This window comes from Hyperoodon ampullatus (genome assembly GCF_949752795.1).
Source record: "Hyperoodon ampullatus genome assembly, chromosome: 4".
Lineage (NCBI taxonomy): Eukaryota > Metazoa > Chordata > Mammalia > Artiodactyla > Ziphiidae > Hyperoodon > Hyperoodon ampullatus.
This window is the reverse complement of record NC_136917.1, coordinates 128,062,711-128,090,512: the sequence shown is the minus strand read 5'-3', so window position 1 is coordinate 128,090,512 and position 27,802 is coordinate 128,062,711. Positions and strand designations below refer to the sequence as shown.

General features: G+C 37.5%; 1 protein-coding gene across 3 annotated transcripts in view; it reads right to left on the bottom strand.

The window, feature by feature from the left end:
• Window positions 1-7,204: 7,204 nt before the first annotated feature.
• ERCC8 (ERCC excision repair 8, CSA ubiquitin ligase complex subunit) overlaps window positions 7,205-27,802 on the bottom strand; it is a gene marked incomplete at its 3' end in the record, with an annotated part of 58,029 nt that continues 37,431 nt past the window's right edge. For 2 of the 3 annotated variants that reach the window (XM_079703806.1, XM_079703805.1), the window contains exons 8-12: window positions 24,308-24,408; window positions 22,455-22,579; window positions 14,281-14,478; window positions 11,710-11,790; window positions 7,205-7,273 (exon numbers count right to left, since the gene is read on the bottom strand). In XM_079703806.1, coding sequence (XP_079559932.1) covers window positions 7,205-7,273; window positions 11,710-11,790; window positions 14,281-14,478; window positions 22,455-22,579; window positions 24,308-24,408 — 574 coding nt within the window. Of the gene's footprint in view, window positions 7,274-11,709; window positions 11,791-14,280; window positions 14,479-22,184; window positions 22,242-22,454; window positions 22,580-24,307; window positions 24,409-27,802 lie in introns of all 3 variants that reach the window. The other variant, XM_079703804.1, reaches the window with a different exon arrangement.

Below are 27,802 nucleotides of genomic sequence, written 5' to 3'. Positions count from 1 at the left end.
AAAGAAAAAAAAAACAAACCAAAACCCTCATAGTTGACAAGCTTTTAGCTATAAAGAACGAGTTCCCCACAAAGGGGAAAAAAATCAAACTGGTTTTATTATAAAATCCTAGTCTGCAATAATAGAAGCTAGAAGACAGTGGACGTAATAGTTACAGGCTAATGAAAGAAAAGGACTACAACCCAAGAATCCTACCCAGCAAAATTACCATTTCCTCTGCCAGAGGAAAAGATGATATTCAATAACTAAAGTTATTGTGTATCACCCAAATACATTACCTAAGGGAGATATACTGCAGTTCACAATCTTTTTTTTTTTATTTTGCGGTACGCGGGCCTCTCACTGTTGTGGCCTCTCCCGTTGCGGAGCACAGGCTCCGGACGCGCAGGCTCAGCGGCCATGGCTCACGGGCCCAGCCGCTCCGCGGCATGTGGGACCTTCCGGGACCGGGGCACGAACCTGCGTCCCCTGCATCAGCAGGCGGACTCTCAACCACTGCGCCACCAGGGAAGCCCCTGCAGTTCACAATCTTTACCACTGTACATGTGGCCCTAAACAGGGGAATGGCTGGAAGCAAATGGTGGTACATTCACAAGATGGAGTATTGTGAAGTTAATAAAAAGAATGACTTAGTGTTTGTAGCTGGGATTTCTTGGAAGACACGCAGACATGGAAATGAAGGATAGTTTATACTCAAATATCCCTAGAACCAGGAAGCATGGCACACCATGCCATGAAGAGCCACATGGGGAAGGACCAGGATTAGTCAGGAGGCAGAGAGGGAGAGGGTGCAGCATGGCCTAGAGTCTTTATTAACATTTTTTTGTGGGAAGGAATGGGGGAGGCAGGGCAGGTACACTGAGTAAATTTGGGATTGGATATTTTTAATAATTTCAGTAGACTGGGGCTACAGGGCTGCTTCCTCGCTGCCTGGTACTTGGCTCTGGGGTGAGTTAGGGCAGGGGGAATACTGGCTCGGCGTGTGAGAATTTGATAAAGGGGATGGTTGGGGTTGTGGACTCTGGATTGGTTGTCTTGTATACTAAAGGCATGCTTCCAGGGGGGTCCTTTGTTATCTCTGGGAATTAGTTCTGGAAGGGGCAGTGTCACCAGGATCGATCAAGGATCCAAATGCCACAGTATCAAGGATACAGAAAATAAGAAAATGTAGTCAATACAATTGGCCCTGTGACGCTCTGGCATCATATTAAGGAATCCCTGGGGGTGATACTAGTGGAGACTTTTAGCGAGCAGGGCATAAGTTGCACTAACACTGTAGAAAACATTTTACTAAGAAAGTAGAAAGGAAGAACACAAGTAGAGGTGTAAGGAGTCCTTGCAGGCCAGCCTATGACTAGATTTTTTTATTTATATGACATTAACCAAGAAACAGGAAATTCTTGGGGTCCCCAACAATAGCTAAGTGGAGTTGGAAAGTGTCCTAAAGGTATGATATATCAAGGTAGCAGGTCGAGCAGTTGTTCTGTTGGACAGTATGAAACATTGATACATTAGTAAAGTATATGTAAGATTAGTGGGATTGTGTGTAACCAAGGAGAAAGAGTGGTTGTGGCGATCATGGTGGGAGGCACAAGGTGAGAGTAGGAAAACGCCTTGGGAACTAGGTGGTCCTCTCCCCAAATTGTTGAGGGATTTGACTAATACGAGGCAAATGCCTCCAGGGAAAGCAATAATCTCCATTAATTTAGAACACATAGCAGTAACCTCTACTAGATTTCTCTTTAGGCACAGGTGTGAGGGGTGTGCCTTTTGGCAAAGAACAAGGAGTAGGATCGTGGGCTAGGCAGACAGTAGCTCAGAAATGTAATGGGATCCCCAATATCGAAGGAAGAAAAGCAAAAATGTCCTGCGTCCAATTTGTGCCTTAGGAGAGGCAACCCATGTGTTGCTGGAAGCGAGGTTTTAGTGTCAGAGTGAAGTCATCTCCAATGATGAGCACTTGGACTAGGAGATGCCCTCTGGGATACGGGGCTGGGGTATCCTTTCCCAGAGGGTATCTACTCGAGGTGATGTGGGGTCTCACATTTACCATGTTTGGGTCTTCAGCTTGTAAATTAATGAAAGTATACAGACCAATAGCAATAAGACCAACAGTCAACAGGAAGGTGAGCAGCTGCACTGAGAGGGTTTTTGTTTTTGGTGAAAGTTTCAGCTCAAATGGGTCCTCTATCAGGTAAACAGCTGTCTAGTATATGGACAATTTGGTTAATGCACCCCTTGATCTGGCCTCCAGCCCTTCTGGGATGAGGGAATGATAAAACATTTATAAAGATATGGGAAAACATTATTAAAAGGGTCTCATTTACAATGAGTCTTTATATACACGGAGGCAATGCACATGCCCTTTAAATATAAGGGGGAGAGAAAATTTTTAAAAGTTGGTGTGAGGTGTAAGCTGGCTAAGGGGCCTTGAATTAAGAGAGATTAAGGCCTAGAGCAAGATAAGAGACCCATTTAGGGGTCCATTTACCTGAGTGGAATTTGAAAAAGAGCTGTGTGAGACCATTATGTCTCTTAATTAAACTGGCCATCTGATACCTACAAGGGATGTGAAAGTTCTGTTGAATACCTTTTCCAAGAGATTAGCATTGTGTATTTTTAGAAGAAAAATGTATATCTTAGTTATTATCAATAATGTCTGTAACTCTAAAAGTAGTATGGCATGCAATTGGAAAGGCCTTGTATTGTGGCCTAAATATATATGGAGATGTGTGATTTTGATTTATATTTTGGACATCTGTGAGGCAAGAGAGTCCCAGTTTTGTTAGTTTTTTTCTCCCTTAAAGGGACAATTTTAGGCAATGACCCAACAGTTTATAATAAATGTGAAATGAGGCTACTTGTTGGCCAGGGCATCCAGAAGTTTGGTTGAGTGTGTTGTTTCTTGGGTCCCATCCTTAATTAGGGACATCCTGGCTAAGAGATGGAAAACAGCAACATTTCATTGAGCTCCATCATGTATGATGGTTAGCAGTGCCATTTGCATAGTCTATGTACTCCCATTGCTGTTCATTCAGTTAATCCCAAGTGGATTCTGAGCAGCCAAGTGATCTGGGGGAGGGGTGACATCCTCCAGCACCATGCCATTTAACAAGGGACTGTGGACAGGGGAAGCCGCCTCCTCCTGCAGGTGGAATACGCCAGAGAGCTCAGGTTCGGCTCCATCCTGTCTAAAGAGGCCTTGGTAGCTGTGCCGAGTTTCTGGTGTATTGTTTCTACGACCCAACGCTTAACAAGCAGTTGGGTATGAAAGGTCACAGGCTCAGAGTCTGTGAGAGCCTCTATTTTCCAGAGAGCTCAGCATGTATTTTACTTGTTGTTTTAATGGAGCATAGTATGAGGCTGAGAGGGCAGTTTCTTGCATCATAAGCCCTTGGACAACTTATGGCCATCCTACGTGGTCTAGAGATTCCAGGAGGTATGACAAGAGGTTGCCAAAATTTCCTTGGTGAAAGAGTCCTTCAGGGCACTAACGGGAGTACCTACTGATTTTAATTTGGAAGTAAAATTTGTAAATAAACAATATGTTGCCTTCAGAACCCCCAAAGTACTAAAACATGTTGGACCTGTATATGTTAAATGTATATCAAATGAGTCTCCATGGAGGACGATGTCATCAATGTAACATCACACCCGTGCTCCTGGAAAAAGGTGGATGCAGTTGAGATCTTGTCTGCCTAGACTGTGATGGCAAAGCTGCTGAGGTACCCAATGGACAGTCTGGAAAAGGTGTATTGTGTCTCTTTGAAGTGAAGGCGAACAGCAGCTGGAGGCTGGTGAAATAGGCACTGAACAGAACATGTTAGCCAAGTGTACAGGGGCAAAATATTTACAGGTTGTTGACTGAATAGAATCAGTAATTTCAGTAATATTGGATATTCAAAACTACAATGAGGTACCACCTCACACTGGTCAGAATGACCATCATTAAAAAGTCTACAAATAATAAATGCTGGAGAGGGTGTGGAGAAAAGGGTCTCACACTGTTGGTGGGAATGTAAACTGGTTCAGTCACTATGGAAAACAGTATGGAGGTTCCTCAAAAAACTAAAAATAGTGTTGCCATATCAACCAGCAATTCCACTCCTGGGCATATACCCAGACAAAACTATAATTCGAAAAGATACATGCACCCCTATGCTCATAGCAGCACTATTTACCTAAATGTCCATCTACAGATGAATGGATAAAGAAGATGTGGGATAAATAAATATATATATATATATATATATATATATATGTATACACACAGACACATATATATATACACACAATTAAAAAGAATGAAATAATGTCATTTGCAGCAACATGGATGGACCTAGAGGTTATCATACTAAGCAAAGTAAGTCAGAAAGAGATAGGCAAATACCATATGATATCACTCATATATGAAATCCAAAATACAACACAAATGAACATATCTACAAAATAGAAACAGACTCACAGACATAGAGAACAGACTTGTGGTTGCCCAGGGAGAGGGGGGTGGGGGAGGGAAGTATTGGGAATTTGGGATTAGCAGATGCAAACTATTATATATAGGATGGATGAAATATAGGTCCTACTGTATAGCACAGGGAACTATATTCAATATACTGTGATAAACCACAATGAAAAAGAATATGAAAAAGAATATATATAACTGAGTCACTTTGCTGTACAGCAGAAATTAACACAACATTGTAAATCAATTATACTTCAATAAAATTTAAAAGAAATAACATTGGATATTGAGTATGGGGGCCCCAATGGATGGGACCACATCATTAACGTTGTAGTAATACATCATAAGGTGCCATTTTAATCTTATTGCTATATAAATTCTTTAGTATATTCATTTAGTATATAAGTTTTGGATTTTCAATTACATCAAATTATAAAATTTTGCTTTAATATTATATTTATGTATATATTATTCAATTACCTTTTATTTTCTGTTTTTGCTTTTAAATCATTAAGTAATCTACAATTAGCATTATGTTTGCTAGACTGGTGTTTGCTTAGTACCTAAGATTTAAAGTTCCTGTTTTTTCCCCCCTTGAGCTTGTATCCACCAAAAGTAGCAGTCAGTTTTTCTGTTCTCTTCCTGTTTCAGGCTTTTGCACCCTGAAGGTGTAGTCTTTACTTTCTTTTTCTGGCTGATAAGAGGAAAAAAGGGAGGCTGAAGGGGCCAGGTGCTTTTGGGCAACTTACCCCTGGGATTGCCCCTGTCCATGGAATCATCAGTCCCTTCATCACACTGCCACCTTTTTTTTTAAACTTACAGAATGGCTTGTACCTCTAGATGACTAAAACTTTTCCTTTTTTTTTTTCTGTTGGGTGTTTACCTGATAAGCTCCTATTGGTCGCTAGTGGCCTCTCTGTAAGCAGTGCCCCCCTTCCCTAGGGTGTCCTAATCAACCTTAGAGGGGCTAGGGTCTACATCTAGGAAAGCAACGGTGGCATGAACTACTTCTTTTACATTTTTTGTTTTGAGCATGAGACTCTTTGCATGTTGATAAGCAGCAGCTCTTATGAGGACCCATATGCATGGACCAGGGCTTTGTATGTTTAAAATTAATTGGATCAACTCTTCAGGTCTTGGCAGGGGGCATGCTGGAACCAGGTGCTCCTTTCCCCTCCTCTCCTTCTTCATTAAACACTGAGCCACGGTCTCCAGGGATGGGACCCTCTTATACCCTACTAGTGTGGGGAACGGATTGCTTGCGACAGCAGGAAGCAGACACAGCAGAGAAGCTTGTGACCTGAACAATGCTTGTGGGGAGCCATGATCTCCTGAGATGGCCCTCACACCAAACCCACAAATGGCCCACAGCACATAGGTGAGTGCTCAGGTGGAGCCATCTCCGACTACTTTGAGGAACAGGCTGAGATTTGACTCAGAAGAGCTCAGAGGGGAAAAGGAAAATGGTTTATGGATGCCTACAGGAACATGTAACGTCGCAGACAAGAGGTACTGATAAGGCCTCACTGGTTGTCAGCCCTGCCCGGTCAGTGGATTAGACTCATCCCATGGCACTAGGAGGGTAGTCATTCCACATCCCCAGCAGATGGACCTTCTCGAAATGTACCAGTTACCTATATGTATTTGCAGTTTGGAGAAAGACTCCTTTTTTTTTAAAATTAAAAAAAATTCCAATTTCAATAGCATTCTCAAAGATTGTAAGAATCCTCACCAAATGAGAAAAAGTGAGAGTAAAATGGTCAGGGCTTAAGATCAACTATAAAGTAAATGTATGGAAAACGTTTGGCCAGAAAGGTCTGATATGAGGCCTAACACACACTTAAAAACACAACAACTGTATACTTGGTATTCAAGCTCACAAAAACCTCTTTAACTAGTCTCCTATTGATAGAATCAGAGAGGGAATATAAGATTAGGTTCATGATAATCACTTGTGGGTTATGACACAAGAAGAGCAGAAAATAAAATAGAAATTTTATTACATTTCATGTTTAAGCCAGATTCCCTGCCAGGATATTTTCTGCTTTGATGAATGAAGTAGGACTTGGTCACATCTTAAACAGATTCATAGAAGAGTAGTTCAAGCTGCCATCTGATGCATTAAAATAAAGGAAACACGGTATCTTCCCTAAGTTAAATACCTCCTGTGATGCACTTCTTAGATTGTGGAAGGCAATGAGTTCAAGAAAATTTAACATAAAGCTAGACAACGGTTAAGTAAATGAAATCATTGCAAAAATGGAATACATAAATAATAATAAACAAATTTTGATGTTAACTTTTCAACTATACTTTTTGATATAATCCTCAGTAAAATCATTCTTGAAAGTGAAAATGAGCAAGGTGATGGTACAACCAGCAGGAGAAAGTCAGTGCTGATAACCTCTACGTGCTCATCCTCTAAGACTGCATCTTATTGTTCACACAATCTGCTCAAGTTCCCACAAAGGGGCTACCATGACCTGTCTCCTTCTACTATAGCTATACAGGCTGTGGCAGACAATAGCAACTGGGATCAAGGAGACATGTTCTGATTAAATAAACTATATGGAACTCTGTTGCAGGACTTCATGCAACTATTAACTTCATTTTAAAACAAAAGGAAAAAAACCACCCAAATTCAGGGCTAATTTAGCTGTCACTGGACAATTAAAAAAATAAAACAGTCCTGTTTTAAAAGTTTCATCAATAGAGACAAAAAGGTACTAAGAATGACAGTCACCCTTCCTCATCACTGCTGCTCCAGGCGTCTTCAAATGCGGGATTTAATTGTGATCGGGCTGAAGTCTAAAAAGAGGGGCAAAAAAGAAAGACTCAATTATTCTACCTCATAATTTTAGGCTCACAATATAGTTATGAAATATATCAGATAAAAAGGAACTAGATTATTTTTGAAGAAACTATATAATTGTTAATTTCAAACCAAAAGTTAACAAAAGAAACACCCCGCATACAGTATAAAATAATGTAACTTCATTTTAAATAGACATATCAGACTTTATCTAAATTATCTGTTTCCTTCAAAGTAGTTACCTCATACACACACACAGACATGCACAGACACACAGACACAGAGACACACACACGATGCTGCTGCTATTACTTAAGGCATTTTTATGCCTCTTTGGAGTTACCTGGAGAAGAGGGCACATTAATATCCATGTGGCTAAGGCTGGACTCAGGTCTATAGTCTGACTTGAGAGCCCAAAATATTAATGTGAGCAACTTTTTACTGCTTGGATGGACCTGATTTTTATAAATAAGCAAATATCCACATGTGGGGAATAAGGAGTTCATCAAACAGAGTAATATCATTTTTGGTATTAAGTGGCAAGGTTTATTTATGTATGTATATATGTATGTATGTATGTATGTATGTATGTATGTAGCTAGGGAAGCAGTTGAAAAAGACAGGCAAAATGTATTGGAAACGGTAACATTTTGTCATTAGCATATAGGTTTCCCTGGGAGATTTCTGTGAAAGAGAACATGCATTAGACGGTATTTATTTAAAATAACAAAACATCACAGTACTCTTACAACTTTAAAGCTGTACCTAATAAATGTAATCAGCAACAGAGGAATTTTAATTACCTGTGGTATTTCAAATCAATTCACTTGTTTGGGGAAAATTTTTGAATGGCTAACCTTCTTATTCTTTGGCAAATGATTAAAGGACTTTAACATGATCTCTTTTTTTTGAGTATCTGGGCATTATGGGCCACGTGTGCTTCCTACTCTGCAGCTTTTATGTTTGCTGCCAGTTTGTTCAGACTCCGAATCCAATAATGTATTAGTTCTTAGATTATTCTTAAATTATCTTAGATATATTACCTTTTACAACATATAGCAATATTTTATGTTAAGGGTAGCCCCTATTGTATGTCTGAGAATGTTCATTTCCTTTTGATGAACATGATGATTTAGACTCTTAAAATTCAAACAATGATAACAGTAGAAAAAGTGGGTGTTTGCAGTAAATTCCCCAAGTATCAGCCAGGACAGTCAGAAAACAATATGTTAATTTAGGTATTCTTTATAGTTGTTAAAGCTTAGATCTGAGTCCATTAGTTAATCTAATGGTGGTATTGTCACCATTAGTAAACCTAATATTGGCTATTGTCACTTAGTTGCACAAACAAAATTCCATTATGCCTGGTATCCAGATCCAAAACTATTACCAAACCTCAGCAAACTATTCATTTATTTCTAGTAGCAGTCCACTGATTTGCAAGAGTAGCATACTGAAGACTGTTCCTTTATTTTTTCATCCAAGTGTTTACTGAATTTCCTACCTTTCTGGGTTTATAATTTAACTACCAAGTTAGGTTATTTAGTGACAGTTTATTTAAAGATGTATTGTCCTTAGGGGTTAGGTGATTATTCTTCCCTACTCTAGCTCTAAAAGCCCTTAACTCTGCCTTAGATATCTACCAAAATGTCCCTGGGTAGATGAACCACACAAAGGCCATGCCTTCTAATTTCACTATGGAAGCCCAATATGTAACCTATTAAACATTTAAATTTCATTTGAAAAATCAACAGAGAAGCAAAATTATATTTTAATGTAAATTATTGTTGCTATGGTAAGCAAACAAAAATAAGTGAAAATTGGAAAGGCAGTTGCATATCAATTTTACTGTTTATAGCAGTAAAGGATAACAATATAAATATATTACAGTATTATTAGGAGTACATTTTATTGTTAAAAAACACAAATAAAACATCTTGCTTGTAATTGAAAGCTGCAGTAAAAATATTATATATGATGTGGTACACATATACTGTTTGAGACCTACTGATCAAGTTAACTACCATCTATTACTTCAGTTTTCTCTACAACATCTCCTCCTAGTGGACATTCTTTCTACGCTTGAACATATCCATCCAGCCTGCCTGTTCTACTGACAGATAGTTGTGAATGTTATGGAGACAGGGAAGCATGAGTTTAAAGCATATCTAGTTCAGGTCCATATAACGGGAAGGAAGAACAAAACCAAACTGGACCATCTTCCACACATGCATCTTGATAAATTCTACATTTCTTACTGGTAATTAGTGGAAAATCTTTATAGGTAGACTATAGGGTTGTCTCAATATAGCAAGTGATTATACATCTACACAAGTGGTAAATAAAACAGCTACATATTGTGTAACTGTCAAAATAAAGTAAGATTCTTGATGAGAGGTCAGATTTAAACTGTAATATAGTCACCCTAGAGATCTCAGGCAGGAAAAAGTGAGTAGGAGTTACATAGGCTTGCTTTGGTTGTGACCAAATGTTAGGAAGAGGGGGCAAAAGGAAGGCAGATTCCTCAGAATATAACACAACAGCCTGCCAATTAAATAATAGGATTTATGCTTAAAGACCATAAAACCTGCCCCTATTGCCCAATGCCCTTCAATTTCTTATGGTAGAACTAAGTTCCTCCTCTATCTTGGATATCAGAAGAAACACCCCTAAGGGATTGTATCTTGGTTGATGGAGAAGTAAATCTCATCTCAAGGGTGGATTTGAAAGGAAACCTAAGAACAATTTTGCTTTGATGATTCTGATGTTTGAAGATATCATAAACTTGTCTCAGATCACTAATGAATGGCAGAACTGGGATTCGAACCCAGTTACCAGTATTACTATTATTTAGTTTACCTGAAACTATAGACAAAGTGAGTGTGTAAGTATGTGCATGTGTATGTTTTGTTTTGTGTTAAGTTGCCTCTCTGGGGAACGGCAGCAGTCATCCATTTGATAGGTGAGATGAAAATACTTTTAAATATGAGTTAAATAGTAAATATACATGTAAGGAACAGGGTCTAGTGTAGACAGACTTCTCTATTGGGATCTGCATCGCGATCATATTCATGTTCTACCTACACTCACAGAAATCTTCCAAACTAAAATTTTGTGGAAATAATCTTAGCACTTACCATTTTATATTAATTTGAGAATGGTGCCTATCTTAAAGCATATATACAGTGTATTTTAAAAGGTAAGGTTTCATAGCTCTAAAGCCTAACTATAAAGCTAACTTATGTGTACCTCTGTTTGATTTCTACTTGTTCAGCTTAACTTCCCATATACAAAAATTCTTCTAGATGGGGAGTTCAAACTATCACTGTAACTATATAATGAGGAAATAAACCATCAGAGTCACATACTCTCTTTATAAAATAAGCAATTTAGTTTTCTTCTAAATAATATCCTTTTTTCATACATAAGTCAAAGATGATTTATTTCTAGTTTTTTTTTATAGTTTTCATTTGGTGAATGATTGTTAAACTTTCTAACATGGCCTAGAGTATTATGAGTTAGATTTAATGTATATAGTAATTCCCAAACAGCAGGACACAGTAATTAAATAATAATGCAAAATCAATAGCTGAACCAAATTACTTGAACATATTAAGCCTTGTACAAAAAAATTCAGTATTTAAAGCAGATGTACACTAAAACTAATCAAAGCCATAATAAATCAAATTAGACACATGATGAAATCTGGAAGATTTCACCTTTAGATAGCTTGACAAAAAAGTAAAAAAATTCAGAGGCTACTACCTAAGACCAGAAATCATGTCTTATTTATCTTTGTTTTCCCGCCACATTTTTCAGGTTCTTTATTCACGCTGTCATATTTGTACCAGTTTATGCTCTGAGATAGGCACTAACAGACTGCTGGTAGAAGTGTAAACTGATAAAATTTGATAGTGTGAATAAAGAACCTTAAACATGTCATACATGATAACTCAAGAGGTAACACTACTTCTAGGAATCTTGAACAGATATTTACCTTGATGTGTTTATAATGATCAAAAGAAATGTCTTCCAATAGGAAAATATTTGAGTAAATTATGGTAAATAGATGACAGAATGCTATATTATTAAAAACAATATTTACAAATACTTATTAATGACATGGAAAAAGTCTTAAGCAGGATGCTAAGTTGTATGTTCAAGCATAATATTAACCATGCTAAAAAGTATGCACAGGAAAAAACAAGAATGAAGTAAATCAAAATGTTAATAGTAATTAATAAACTTCAGAAATTTATGTTCTTCTCTTAATATTTTTTTGAATTTTCCAAATATATTATAGACACAAGTTATTTTTACAATCACAAAATAGCAAGAAATGCTTTAAAAGTTTCTCTCATACAAAGTAAATTAATAAAAACTTTTTTTATGATTTAGAAGTCACTGTTCAATTTGTGTAAATAATATTTACCTCCTCATCATCAGGAACTGATTCATATAAGGATGGTATCCAAGCAAGAATATTGCAGTCTCTGCTACCGCTATAAAGTTCCTATAACACAAAGCAAAGATGTAATTGTAGGTCACTTTAAAGCTGGTGCCAATCTGAAATAAATGACATCAATTTTTAAATGATTATTTCTTAGGTTAGATTAATTAAGATCAATTCTATTTCTACTCCCCAAAGAAACTGGGCTGATGTTTTTTTTGTTTGTTTAAGATGTAGTAAAGCCTTGTTTTGTATTTAAAAATAGTATTAGGATATGTTAACATGTTGCTAACACGTTAAAATTCACAAAAACAATCACTGTAATTTTTAATCAATCATAGTATCCATTTATTTCAAGTGTCAGAGAATGAGAAAAAAATGGAAGAAATAAATTTCGTCCTTTTCTGTCAATAACTGAGCTTTAATAAAGACTTCAATGGAGAAACCATATGAGTTTCTAGCTAAAATAGGCCAAAAGTTCAAAAAAAGAACTCAACTAAAGAGCATTAAGACATATATGCCATGCTTGCTGAGAAGCTTTTTTTTTTTTTTTTTTTTTGCGGTATGCGGGCCTCTCACTGTTGTGGCCTCTCCCGTTGCGGAGCACAGTCTCCGGACGCGCAGGCTCAGCGGCCATGGCTCACAGGCCCAGCCGCTCCACGGCATGTGGGATCTTCCCGGACCGGGGCACGAAGCCGTGTCCCCTGCATCGGCAGGCGGACTGCGCCACCAGGGAAGCCCTCTCCTTTACTTCTATAATTTAGATTTATAATTATTTTCCTTGTCAGAAATCATAATAAATGGAATGGGATAAGAGTTGGAAGCTTTCTGATGTAATGCAGTGATTCAAATCTTTCTTAGGGCACAGCACATATAGAAATGGTATTTGTCAGACTTCCCTGGTGGTGTAGTGGTTAAGAATCCGCCTGCCAATGCAGGGGACACAGGTTCGAGCCCTGGTCCGGGAAGATCCCACATGCTGCGGAGCAACTAAGCCCGGACACCACAACTACTGAGCCCATGCACCACAATTACTGAAGCCCGTGCACCTAGAGCCCATGCTTTGCAACAAGACAAGCCAGCGCAATGAGAAACCTGTGCACTGCAACAAAGAGCAGCCCCTGCTTGCCACAACTAGAGAAAGTCTGCGCACAGCAACGAAGACCCAATGCAGCTAAATGAATGAATGAATGAATGAATGAATGAAAGAAATGGTATTTGTCAGGAGGCAACTGGCCCCAGCTCTCTGGCTATCCTAGGCTTGTCCCAGCTATTTCAGGGACTGAAGGGAATCAATTATCATGACATACTTTCAATACATTCTAGGAAGCTCTGATTTGGTGGAAAGCAACAACTGGTAGTCAGAATACCTGTGTTAAAATCTTGGCTGTGTCTCTAAGTGACTCTGGATAAGAAAAGAGGTACTGTATTCTAAGAATTTCTTTGAATAGATAATCATGCTCTGTCAATCTACTTGCTGATTTGAGGCAAGTCACATCACCCCTCTGGTTGCCTTAGTAGCCTTTTCCCAGGAGTAACACTAAAAATATTTAATAACTGGTACACCAGGACACTGGCCAATCAGAAGAGATACTGAACATAGAGAGGGAGCAGGGTCTGAAGGTCCCTCTTAGTTACTGGGTCTAGTAGGCCCCAGGGAAGCGGGTGAAGCTGGAGGTCACTTAGGGGGCTTAGTACAATAGCTATGTAACAAACAGCAGGATATGAATTTGAGTATCTTAATAATGGATACTGCCATACTGATGTGTTCTGGCTGAAAAACCAGCCCTGTATATCTTACTTCACAGTGTCAGACACAAATTAAGTCATGAGTATTAATGAATGAATGAATAAGGTGATAAAGTCCCTCCCAGCTCTAATAACCCATAATATTCATTCTTTCAGTATTTAATTTTCACGAGCTTCATTTTCGTTATCTACGATGCAGGGAAAATACCAACAATCTTGCTACATTAGAGACTCATTTAAAGGAGGATATGAGGTAATCTATGCAAATGTTCTATGGAAAAAACAATCTGCTCCATTGGTGAGATGAAAGAGAAAGGTTAGGATGTTAAACAAACAAAAACCATAGGTATTTAAGAAATTATGTAAGTTGCATCAACACTAAGTAAACTTATTAGCCCTTGGCAGAAAATAAGAAAAAAATAAACAAAATTTCAGACATACACACACGTAAATCAAGATACACAAACTATACTTTGAGATGAGACACATATGTTCCATTTTTTCCCAAGAGCTCGTTTGTAAGAAATTACTTTAATTTGCCAGAGATTTTCAACTGCCAAATAAATGGAGCCCATATACAAAAGAAAGAATGTATCCCAGTCAAGTTGCACAGTATTATATTGATTCACAGAGACATCCTATGCCACCTAAAAAAAATCTATCCTCTATTTAATAAACTCTAGCTCAGATGTGGATAAAAAGTATAATTCCTTAGAATGAAACTGCAATTTACTCTTTTATATACAACTACTCTGGCAAGCCAGCTACCCAAACATTCTAAATTCCCCTAAATATCATTCTTACCTGGAAATCAGACTGAAATACACAGCAGTCAACACTTTTATAATGTCCCTTAAGCATAGTTATCTGTTCTCCTGAGTAAACTGTATAAACAGCAATGGTGCTACCATATGGTACAAAAACAAATTCTGAACTGCAGCCACAGGAGACAGTGAATTTCAATCCTTTTCTACTGTCATTACATACTTTTCCATAGTTCACCTGTAGGATGTAAAAGCATAAAGTTACTCACTTAAATCTGAATTAAAAAGACAACAAAGATAGGAAAAAATATTTACTTAAAATATTCTACTATAGAAATGACTCTTGTAAGTCTAAAAAAAATGATCAATGTCCTAATAGGAATAAGGGCCAATGACATAAATGTACATTTCATATACGAGGGAAACACAAATAGTAAATAGACCCACAAAAACAAATGTTCACATTTCAACTGTGATAGAAATAAAAATGCAAATTAAGGCAACCTTGAAGAATCATTTTAGACCATTTAGCAAAAATTTTAATAAACCATTGAGACACTCAATACTAGTACAAGTGAGGTAAACGTGTAGGTGGCACCACAACTTAATCATTCTTTCTAAAAGACCAAATGGTTTATTATGCAACAAAATATAAAGTATACTTTATATATATACATATATATATATATACACACACACATATATATATATATTCTCCCTCCAAAAAAATTATATATATACACACATACATATATAATATATATATATTTTTGGAGGGAGGATAACTTTCTTTTTATTTATAACATTTTAAATTATGATAAAATATACATAACATAAAATTTGCCAACTTAACCACAATTTAAGTGTACAGTTCAGTGATATTAAGTATATTCACATTGCTGTGCAAACATCACCACTATCCATTTTCCATCTTGCAAAACTGAAACTCTGTACCCTTTAAACAACAAAGATATTCTTATTCCTTGACCTAGTGACTACTACTGGGAATTTATCTTAGGGAAATAATTAAACAGCAAAAAGGTACATGCTGAGAGGAATTCAATTCCACACTATCTAGAATGGCAAAGTAACTGAGAATAGATGTAAATTTCTAATAGTGTTATATTAACTCTACAGTTTATATAGAAATTAAAAAATCATAAGTATGAAAATTATGCAGAAAATAGGGATAAAAGCTAAGTATAAAAAAGCAAAGAACACAAATACTGTATATATTACAATTGTGGCTTTTTATAAATAATTATATATTTGGGACAAAAACAAAAATTCTACACCTGTAAGTCAAAGATGCAAGACCAACATCAGCATCACCTGAGCAGTTAGAAACAAATTCTAGGCCCCATCCCAATCTACTGAACTAGAACCTTCATTTTAACAAGATCCCTGGATGTTCTGTAGGTCCATCAAAGTCCGAGAAGCTTGGGGATAAAGGTTTACTTCCTGGTGATAATTTAGATAAGAAGCTTAGGGTAAGTGTAAAACCAGTATCTAATCATTTAGGAGTTATGAGCAAGCAGATCACCAATACCTCCCTTCACTATGGCTAATACTGGAGTTTAAACAGACAGTGAGTGATTTGCCTTTTTCTCTTTTTCTAAAGGTTGGGTGGGAGTGTGTGTGTGTGTGTGTGTATGTGTGTGTTTTTGTGTATAAACAAACACTGAGACTCAAATGGATATATGCTGATAATTGTGGATACTACATTTGGCTTACCCACCCTTGAGGTTAACATGTGACAGAAATGAGCACATGTGTTCAACTCTCTCAATGCAGCAGTGGTACAGTGAAATGTTAAAACATTAAACTTATAATCAGTAGACTTGGGTTTTTGAAATCCACTCCATCCCTCCTTTTTTTTTTTTTTGCCTCTTATGAGTAACGAATGATTTAATCTCTGAGTTTCATTCTTCTAATCTGTTAAAAGGAATAACATCATTTACCAGAGTTATTGTGAAAAATAAAATGAAATAATGCAGGGACTTGCCTGGTGGTGCAGTGGTTAAGACTCCACACTCTCAATGCAGGGGGCTCGGGTTCAATCCCTGGTCAGGGAACTAGGGTTCAATCCCTGGTCAGGGAACTAGATCCCACAGGCATGCCGCAACTAAGAGTTTGCATGCCACAACTAAGGAGTCTGCCTGCCACAACTAAGACCCAGTGCAACCAAATAAATAAATAAATATTTTTTAAAGAATGAAATAATGCATAAGAAAACACTTAGGATACAGAAGTATTCAGTGAGTCCCTAGATTTATTAATTCCTATATATTTAAAAGAATAACATTCCCTCATTTGTGTCTTTTGATCCTCCATGCACAACAATTTGTAGAATAGCACTGTGGGGTGGGGAGGTGGGGTGGAAACAAAACACAAATCTCAACTAGCAATTCTCTGTTCCTCCTGGAAAAATTATGAACTGCTAGAATGTGACGGTCTTATTCACACATCAGAACACCTACCTACAAAACCTATTTTCTTTCCACTATACCACATTCCTTCCCAAATGTGAACTGGAAAGTGTTCAATGAGGTATAAATACTGGACCAGATAATTAACTTTTGTCTTTGTCCTTAGGCATTCCCCCTGCAATCCATCTTGCAACTTACTGTCCTATTAATCTTGGTAAATCACTGCTGTGATCAAATCACCTGTGGGCTCAAAACTATCAGTATCTTTTCAATGCCTATGGAATGAAGTTCTAGTAACAGATGAAGGAAAGGAGAGATCTACCAATTACTAAGTGCTTAGTGTCACACACTATGCTAGGTGGTTATCTAAGCTTCCCATTTTATGACTATAAACACTTACCATAAAAAGCAGTATGTGACAAATATCATGCTATATATTATGAAAGTACTGAAGAAGAACAGGCTACTTTTGGTTATGATGTCTTAAAGGTGGTGTGTACAGTCTTTGAAAAGATTCTGATAGGGGAGGAAAATTTCATAGATGTGGGATAGGATGATGGCAAACACAGTTCCCTATCTTGTGAATCCCTTTTATTGTCCCAGGAAATATATACATCTAGTCACTGAATAAACACCTACAGTGATGCCGAGATTCCGTCATAAGGCAGCCCATTTCACTGTCAAACAACTATCAGTGTAATTAATAATAATGACAGGTAATGTTTACTAAGTGTTAACATTTGCTGTAAGTATCAGACAATGTGTTAAATATTTTACATGCATTATTTCATATAATATGCAAAACAATACTATGAGATAGGTAGCATTATTAAACAAAAAGAAAACACTTAGAAAGGCTAAGTATTTCGATCAAGGTCTCTTGGCTAGTAAGCGACAGAATCAGAAACTGAAATCTAGACTATACTAATCAAAAAGTACTGTGCCACACTGTGGTAAATTATTTTTCTTTAATTTCACTAAGTGATGATCACAGTCTACTGTAATACAAGTGAGCACTGGGTACTCTGGAAGCAGGTAAGCTAGACTAGAGGAGTTAAAAAGAGATTGTGCCTGAAATGAATCTTGAAAGCTGAGAAGCAGCTAGGACAGGAAGGAGAAGACCGTATTCTAAAGCAAAGGCAGCAGTCGACGCAAAGAATGGAAGGGTGAGAGAGCGTATATTTAAAGACCTTTAAGTAGTTCAGTATGGCTAAGGACAGGGAAAAAAATGGGGAAGTGGCAAGATATAAAGCTAGTGAGTTAGAAGGGATAGCTTATGAAGGCCTTGTGCACAACAGGCAAAAATATTCAGTTTTCATAACCTGAAAGTTTACTGAGGAAACACTTTCACTGGGAGATGAGTTTGGGAAAAGTTAGACGGACATCAGAGTAATTAAAGAGAGAGACCATGAGGCCCAAAGTGAGGATGGAAGGGAAGAGAGCTAAGAAATAAATTATGAAGAAACAATTAAGAGGACTTGTAAATGATTTAATAGCTGGGATAAGGGAAGGGAAGAATAAAGGATAGACTCCCATTTTCTAGCCATTGGTGACTGGGTGAATGATAACACCAATAACTAAAACAGTAAACACCAGAAGAGCTATTTTAAAATTTTGCTGCTGTGCCAAAAGCTGTCTCTCTGTGAATTTTCCCTGTAGGTAGAGTTTTCTGTACTCTAAGGGAATGGTTTTCAGAGTGCAGTTGGCACATCAAAGAGTCTGTAAGATGATCCATTAAGGTATGAGGGGAAAATATGAGAATTTCTATTTCATTTTTAACTAAAAAATAAGAAATTAAGCTTTAATAAAATATATAGACTCACAACAGTACGTGTATATAATTTATAAATAATTATACATATATTGGAAGCATGTACTTATACATTTTTCTTAAATTATAAGGGTACTACCAATTATAAGGGTACTACCACCATACAATAAAAATAGTTATCATTTATGATATGCTTATTATTTAGCAGGTACAGTACTACTCTTTACATACTTCCATTTTGCCCTTACAATTACTGTTTAGGTAACTAATAATCCTGATTTACAAGATGGAGACACTGAAACTCTGACCATAGTCCTTCATGATCTCACCTTAAATAAATTGCCTAATATCCCCAAATTACTAAATGGCAGGACTGAAATTTGCTTACTATTCTGTCTGACAGCACTTTAAGTGTTTGAATACAGTGTGCTTCCCCTGAGAGTTACTTTTCCTGGGATCAATGTCCCAACTCCTTTAAGTGTTCTTTGTAGGTGAGTTTCTGGGCCACTCTAGTATTTTTGCATGTATGACTTTTCCTTTGATCAAGTCCTTTTTATCCATTCTAAACACACTATTCAAAATATGGGCTTACTAGCAAAAATCCATAGAGTATGAGTATCACCACCTTCAAGATGGAGAGAAAAATGGAATAAAATCACATTAACAATTTATGTATGTGCTCAATACCATTTATTTCTATCACATTCACCTTTGATGCACATGTCAACCTACTTTTCCAAGATGACCCTGTCACTTCTCCACTCAAAAGCCTTGAGTGGCTTTCTATCTCATGCATAGAAAAAGCCGAAGCCCTTACCAAGGGCTACAAGCCTGTAAGCTCTGGTATCCTGTTCCTTCTGTTGCTTATCTCCTATTACTCTCCCCTTTGCTTACTCTAGTCTAACACAAGAGCCACATACATGCTCCTTGGGTATCCCAAGCATGCTCCTGCCTCAGGGTCTTTGTATTTTCTTCCTTCCTCTTCCTGGAACGCTCTCCCTCCCAGATGTTGGATGGCTCATCCTTCATTTCCTTAAGGCCAAATGTCATCTTCTGAGTCAGACCTAGCCTGACTGCCCTAGGTAAAACATCAACTCCAGCTTCTTAATATTTTCTATGCTCCCTTCCTTGCTTTGCTTTTCTTTATGGTACTTACTGCACCGAATATATATTTTACCCATTCATCCATCCATCCATTCAATGATTGATGGATGTCTTTCTTTCTCTCCCTGGAATGTAAGCTCCACAAGGATAGAACTTTTCTATGTTTTCTCTATTGCTGTATAATACTGCCTGGAAAACAGGAAGTACTCAATAAATACTTATTAAACAAATGAATAAAATGAGAAAAAGGAAGGTGTGACCTGATTAGAGACATGGTACAATATAAAGAGTGGGAGATTCTAAATTAAAATTTGCAATGCCTGAGTTTTTAGCCTGAGCCACGATGGAGAAGCATTTCATAAAGAATAAGAGGGATTAGCAAACCCTAAAGTAATCTGGCACAAACAATTCTGACCTTAAAGTTAGTTTTTAATAATAAAAGTGATACCTAGATTATCTAAGAATTAGCTAGAAAGGATGATTAAAGAAAGGAATATGATTAATATTAATATGAACCTTAAGGTAGTTAATAAATGCTTTAAGGGGTCTGGGTATAATCAGCATTATGGTAAGAGTAGAATCTAGAGTCAAACTCTGTTGCTTTCTAGCTATGTAAACTCAGGCAAGTTACCTAATTTTATGTCTTATTTTCCTCATGTGTAAAATGGGAGTTATAAGAGTAACAACCTTCATAGTGTTGATGTGGTGATTAAACAACACCATGTATACTCTGGCACATATATTAAATGTTAATTTTTATTAGCGTAGTAACTGGCACATAAGCTCTCAATAAATATTAGCTATTAGTATATTGCCAAATTATAAACTTTTGGTAGCTTATTCTGAAAGTGACTAAACCAGAGGTACATCTGGTAAGGACTATAACATAAATTTTTAAAAAGACTAAAAATTAATTACCACATAAGAATCTAGCACTTGTATGGAGAGAGTGTGGAGAAAAGGGAACCCTTCCACACTGCTGGTGGAAATGTAAATTGGTGCAGCCACTATGGAAAACACTATGGAGGTTCCTTAAAAAACTGAAAATAGAGTTACCATATGATCCAGCAATCCCACTCCTGGGCATATAACAGGAAAAGATGAAAACTCTAATTAGAAAAGATACATGCGGGCTTCCCTGGTGGCGCAGTGGTTAAGAATCCGCCTGCTAATGCAGGGGACATGGGTTTGAGCTCTGGACAGGAAGATCCTACATGCTGTGGAGCAACTAAGCCCGTGTGCCACATCTATGGAGCCTGTGCTCTAGAGCCCGCGAGCCACAACTACTGAGCCTGCATGCTGCAACTACTGAAGTCTGTGTGCCTAGAGCCTGTGCTCCACAACAAGAGAAGCCACTGCAATATGAAGCCCACACACTGCAATGAACGTAGCCCTGGCTTGCCGCAACTAGAGAAAGACCACGCAGCAATGAAGGCCCAACGCAGCCAAAAATAAAATAAATAAAAATTAAAAAAAAATAAAAAAGAATTAAAAAAAGAAAAGAAACATGCAACCCAATGTTCATGGTGGCACTATTTACAATAGCCAAGACACAGAAGCAACCTAAATGTCCATCGACAGATGAGTGGATAAAGAAGATGTAGTATATATATACAATGGAATATTACTCAGCCATAAAAAAGAATGAAATAATGCCATTTGCAGCAACATGGATGGACCTAGAGGTTATCATACTAAGTGAAGTGAGTCAGACAGAGAAAGACAAATACTATATGATATCATTTATAGGCAGAATCTAAAAACTAGTACAAATGAACTTATTTACAAAACAGAAACAGACTCACAGACATAGAAAACAAACTCATGGTTACCTAAGGGGAAGGTGAGGGGATAAATTAGTTGTATGGTATTAACAGATACACATTACCATATATAAAATATATAAACAACAAGGATTTACTGTATAGCCAGGAAACAATATTCAGTATCTTGTAATAACCTATAAAGGAAAAGAATCGAAAAAAAAAGATATATACATCTACATATGTATAACTGAATCACTTTGCTGTACACCTGAAAGTAACACAATACTGTAAATCAACTATACTTCAATTAAAAAAAAAAGAATCTAGCACTTTTAGAACACCTCTATTCCAATTACCGTATGTTTTGGTACTATAACATTCATTTTGGATTTTTATTTTTTATTTATGGATGGCTGCGTTGGGTCTTTGTTGCTGCGTGCGGGCTTTCTTAGTTGCGCTGAGTGGGGGCTACTCTTCGTTGTGGTGCGTGGGCTTCTCACCGTGGTGGCTCCTCTTATTGCGGAGCATGGGCTCTAGGCACGTGGGCTTCAGTAGTTGCAGCACGCAGGCTCAGTAGTTGTGGTGCGCGGGCTCTAGAGCACAGGCTCAGTAGTTGTGGCGCGCGGGCTCTAGAGCACAGGCTCAGTAGTTGTGGCGCACGGGCTTAGTTACTCCATGGCATGTGGGATCTTCCCAGACCAGGGATCGAACCCGTGTCCCCTGCATTGGCAGGTGGATTATTAACCACTGAGCCACCAGGGAAGTCCCTCATTTTGGATTTTGTTTGAAAGTCAGATATAGTATAAAATTTGACTAACTTTATAGCTTTAATTTATATCAGTTGTTCTCAATCTTTTATTCTTCTACAATATACTTGAGAGAGATGGCACGCTCCCATTATACACAGTGGCTCAGTAGAGCAATGATTCTCCACTAAGTGGGGAGAATGTGGTGGGGTGAGGTGGGGCGGGTTGTCCTGAGTTGAGAATTACTAGTTCACATAATGGAAAAATATTATATAAAGAAAGCTGTGATTCAGAGGCAAGAAACAAAGTCAAATCTACAGAAAAACACCAAGTGTTAAGTCACAGATTCATTTCTTTAATGTAGATCCAAAACATTCAAGGTACTTAAAATGTCTTACTAGTGTGTTTTCTCCATTGGAACTATTCCAGAGCCTCATTCGATTATCTGTACCAACAGTGAGGAGGTGAAGCCCATCACTTGTAAAACATAAGCCATTAACTTTCCCATTATGAGCAGTGTTTGCTGCAATGAAAAACACAATTCAGTTTATCTGTTCTTATAAATTCAACACACACTTAATGCTTGATGATATAGCTATTTAAACATATTAAAGGAATACTATCTGAATTATCTAAATATAAGTTGACTATATTTAAAATTAATCATCCCTTTGGATTACTTGAACATAAGCTATATAAATTAGAACCATAAAAGCAGAGGAAAATAGGAAAAGCAAAGGGAGAAAATCCTGCCAAATATAATTTTTCTTCAGAGAGTAAGCTGTGCTATCAAACTCAATTAACTTCATAAACCTACCACTAAAATTAAACTTCTTATATATTATTTCCATTTTCAATCTAAAAATCATTCCATGGACTATTAAAAATCAATACTACTAGTATTTGCCACTTAAAGAAGTGTTCTAGTCTCAATCAAAATTTATATTACTTTCAAAATGAACAGGTTTGAGAAAGCATAATTCTCAATAACCTGATTAATTTAATTTAAAATATTATTAAAACAATCATAGGTTTTATATAGTTCAACCTAATGTATTTCTGGTCCAAATTTAATTCTGAATCAGAATTTTAACCTACACAGAAATTAAATTCTATTATAAAAATGCCATCGAGGTACTTTGTCACCTGGATTGCAGTGGACTCAAATTAAACACAACTTGCAAATTTTGTGACAAAATGGACACAAAATATCACCATTTCTTTAATTTATTGTAACTTCCTAAATGGCACTGAATTTGTATTAGTTGGTCTCATGTGAGGAAAAATATAAAATAACAAGTTAATCCAGAAAAGTTTCTACATTCAAAAATTCAGGGGCAGAAGAAATGCCATACTTACTTGTATCTTTTAGTTTCTTTCTTTTTTTTTTTTTTAAAGGCCGCGCCACACAGCATGCAGGATCTAGTTCCCTGACCAGGGATCAAACCTGGGCCCCCTGCATTGCAAGCACAGACTCTTACCCTTACCCACTGAACCACCAGGGAAGTCCCCTTACTTGTATCTTAAAGAAAGACAACCATAACTTATATATACTACCAAATGTAAAATAGATAGCTAGTGGGAAGCAGCCGCATAGCATGGGGAGATCAGCTCAGTGCTTTGTGACCACCTAGAGGGGTGGAGTAGGGAGGGTGAGAGGGAGACGCAAGAGGGAGGAGATATGGGGATGTATGTATAGCTGATTCACTTTGTTATAAAGAAGAAACTGGGCTTCCCTGGTGGCGCAGTGGTTGAGAGTCCGCCTGTCGATGCTGGGGACACAGGTTTGAGCCCCAGTCCGGGAAGATCCCACATGCTGCGGAGCAGCTGGGCCTGCGCGTCTGGAGCCTGTGCTCCACAATGGGAGAGGCCACAAGAGTGAGAGGCCCGCGTACCGCAAAAAAAAAAAAAAAAAAAAAAGAAGAAACTAACACACCATTGTAAAGCAATTATACTCCAATAAAGATGTTAAAAAAAAAAAAAAAATTTTAAGAAAGAAAAAAACCAAAAGCTCACTGGAATCCTCAGTAAAAAATAAAAAGAAAAAAAAAAGACAGCCATAATTTAGTTGATGTAAATTTAGAAACTGATTTTTTGTGAGTGCCTTTTAAAAAAAACATAAAATCAAAAAAAAAAAAAACATAAAATCTACAATTTGTCAACATACATTTATTATTTGGTTTCAATTCAAAAATTTCAATATAAAAATATTATCAATGCCATATTTCTATATTAATATGTTTTTCATTACCTGATTCAACTGCTTGTGACTTTTTCCCATTATGCTGATCAAGAGTAATCAAACATCCTGATGCTCTCCTCACATCCCATAATTTTGCTTTACTGTCAGCACTGAGAAGACATAAATGTTACATTGTGTAGAGCTAGGATAATGATGGTACTCCTCACCCACCTTTCCAGTATTATGGCATAGAGAGGTCTCAGTATATTAGCACAAATGTATTTGTACATTTGGATGGTTGTACTTTTGCCTTTCCAGCAAATATTCAATAGTCAATAGTAGCACAAAGAAGTGAAAAAATAGAAAAAAAAAAAGTAAATCACAAGGATGGAATTCTGCTGTTTTTTCTGTTGTTTTTAATGACATGAGCATCTTCCTCTCCAAAGACTAGACAGGCTTAGAGCTTTGTTCCTTGGCAAATTTGTTACTATATCTGTTCTACTGTTTGTTATTCAAATGTTGCCTAGATAATCAAGCAGTGAACTAATTTCACTTTGCTTAAGAATCCATTTGGTAGAAATATGGTTTTTTTTTCTTTTTATATGAAAAAAATTAAGAATAAGGTGAATCATAAGAACAAAATATTTTTATTTGGTTTCCTGTACTCAAATCAATCTTTGTCAGATATACAAGAAATAAATTTAATGTCTCCTAGAAATTCAACACTTATTTTCATTTTATTTCAAGTGAAACGAAAAAAGGTAAAACCATGATCACTTATCAATTTCAGCTCCTAAACTACTACTAAAGAAAATATAAATCAGTTCAACTGATGGTATCATATCCTCACAAAGCCCTCAATAATATTCTAACCTGCTGGGTTTATCCAGGTCATTTTAATTAAAAAGAGTATTATGCTGCATTTTATAAGCTTATTCCTCATTTATAAACCTTTTTAAAAAATATCTATACAGGGTTTATCTCTTCCCATAACTTTGATTATTTTCACAGATCACCATCAAATGTAGCCAATTAGAATAGTCGGCAAAAAGTCAGCATTTCCCATTCTCAATTTGGTTTTCTTTCTTTCCAGCTGGGGAATAGGTCTGCAATGGGAGGAGTCTGAGGACTTAAGTCTCTTCTGAAACAGATTAGATATGGACATAACTGACTCCTAACATTGATTACTAGGTCCATTCTGGTATTGATTCAAATTCCTGGGGTACTCTGAGATTTGAAAGCCTCTTAGTTTTCCTCTTGATTTGAGGAAAACCAAATAAGAAACAAACAATGTAAATCCACTCTAGCATGGACCCACAAGCAGTGCCGAGCTCCTCACCTTCACACCTCTTTGGCCAGCCTTCTTATGGCTACATTCTAGACTTTGTTCTACTTCAGAAATCATAAATTTCAATGTCACATTCTGAAAACTATTAACAGAAGCTTCTTTGAGGAATAAACTGTGACAGAGAGGAAGGGCTGGCTGCTTTACAAATACTGAGACACATTTCTTTATAAGACTAATAAAAGTAGTTTTTGTAATAATTCTTCTGCAAAAAGTTTTATTAAAATGTCTATATCAAAATTTGATTACTGGGCCTCCCTGGTGGCGCAGTGGTTGAGAGTCCGCCTGCCGATGCAGGGGATACGGGTTCGTGCCCCGGTCTGGGAGGATCCCATATGCCGCGGAGCGGCTGGGCCCGTGAGCCATGGCTGCTGAGCCTGCGCATCCGGAGCCTGTGCTCCGCAACGGGAGAGGCCACAACAGTGAGAGGCCCGCGTACCACAAAAAAAAAAAAAAAAAAAAAATTTGATTACTACTTCCTGTCCCTTCAGTTTTTAAATTTTCTTATCAACACTCATGCTTCTATCTCATTAGGTCCTTGATCCTTCCTATAAGCCTTTTGGTGATTTTATTTCCTTCCTTATACCTGTGACTTGAACAATTTTTAGACAATTGTTAAGACTGTGTCATTCAATGTTTTGATTTCTGTGGCTTAGTACAGCTGTGGGCTACACCTTCGATAGAGCACAAAATACTGACCAGCAATCCTATGTGCCCTTAATCAGCTCCCTCTTCCATTCATTTAAAACTGTTATTCCAAATCTTTAACTACCTTCCCTGAAAATTGCATCCCATTCCAGTATTTTCAATAGATGACATCAAGTTCCACTCACTAAAAAACAGAGGCCACTGGGTTCACATTTCTTGAGCTTCTCTGCCAAAGTCACAAATTTAATTGTATTCGTGCCTTTTTCCTCCTTCCATTTAGTCTCATGATGCCCTTCATGTGTCAAATCAGTGTCCCCTTCTATTGGGACCCTTGATATTACCCTCTCTTGTCTAGTCAAGGTCCTGATGTACCAACTATTCCCTCCATTTCGTCCTTCTTTTTTAAAAACATTATTTATTTATTTGTTTGTTTATTTATTTATTTATGGCCGCATCGGGTCTTTTCTGCTGCACGTGGGCTTTCTCTAGTTGCGGCGAGCAGGGTCTACTCTTCGTTATGGTGCGTGGGCTTCTCATTGTGGTGGCTTCTCTTGTTGTGGAGCACAGGCTCTAGGCACGCGGGCTTCAGTAGTTGCAGCACGCAGGCTCAGCAGTTGCGGCACGTGCGCCCTAGCGTGCGCAGGTTTCAGTAGTTGTGGCGTGCGGGCTTCAGGAGTTGTGGCTCATGGGCTCTAGAGTGCAGGTTCAGTAGCTGTGGTGCATGGGCTTAGTTGCTCTGCAGCATGTGGGATCTTCCCAGACCAGGGCTCAAACCTGTGTCCCCTGCATTGGCAGGCAGATTCTTAACCATTGCGCCACTGGGGAAGTCACCCCTTCGTTTCTTATCTTCACTAATTTCTCTCCAGCAATACTTTTCCGTCAGCATTTAAATATGTAAGACTCTTCCTTCCAGCAAACAAAACCCCCAATCCCCTTGATCCTCAAGAGTTAAGGGCTTTTAACACAACACTGTAAAACAACTATACCCCAATTAAAAAAAAAAAAAAAAAGAAAAAGAGTTAAGTGCTCTTGTTCTTTTTTCCCATATTATACCTACCAGAGACATATCTCTATTAAAGCATTTTTTAGGATGTTCTGAAATCACTGACTTTTCTGACTATACCCCCTCATTAGACTATTAGCTTCCTGAAAGGACTACGCCTGTGTTACCTCTGTGTCCCTAGAACAATGCTTGGCACATGATAGGAGTCATTAAATGTTAGTAAACTGAATCAATGAATGGATGAGTGTGCTGAATCAGATTCAAAATAATTTTGGGTTAAAGACAATGAATTAAAATGCTACTATTCTTTTTTTTTTTTTTGCGTTACGCGGGCCTCTCACTGTTGTGGTCTCTCCCGTCGCGGAGCACAGGCTCCGGACATGCAGGCTCAGCGGCCACGGCTCACGGGCCCAGCCGCTCCCCGGCATGTGGGATCTTCCTGGACCGGGGCACGAACCCGTGTCCCCTGCATCGGCAGGTGGACTCTCAACCACTGCGCCATCAGGGAAGCCCTAAAATGCTACTATTCTTAAATTGACAGTGTTACACTTCTGTAAGCAAAAATGAC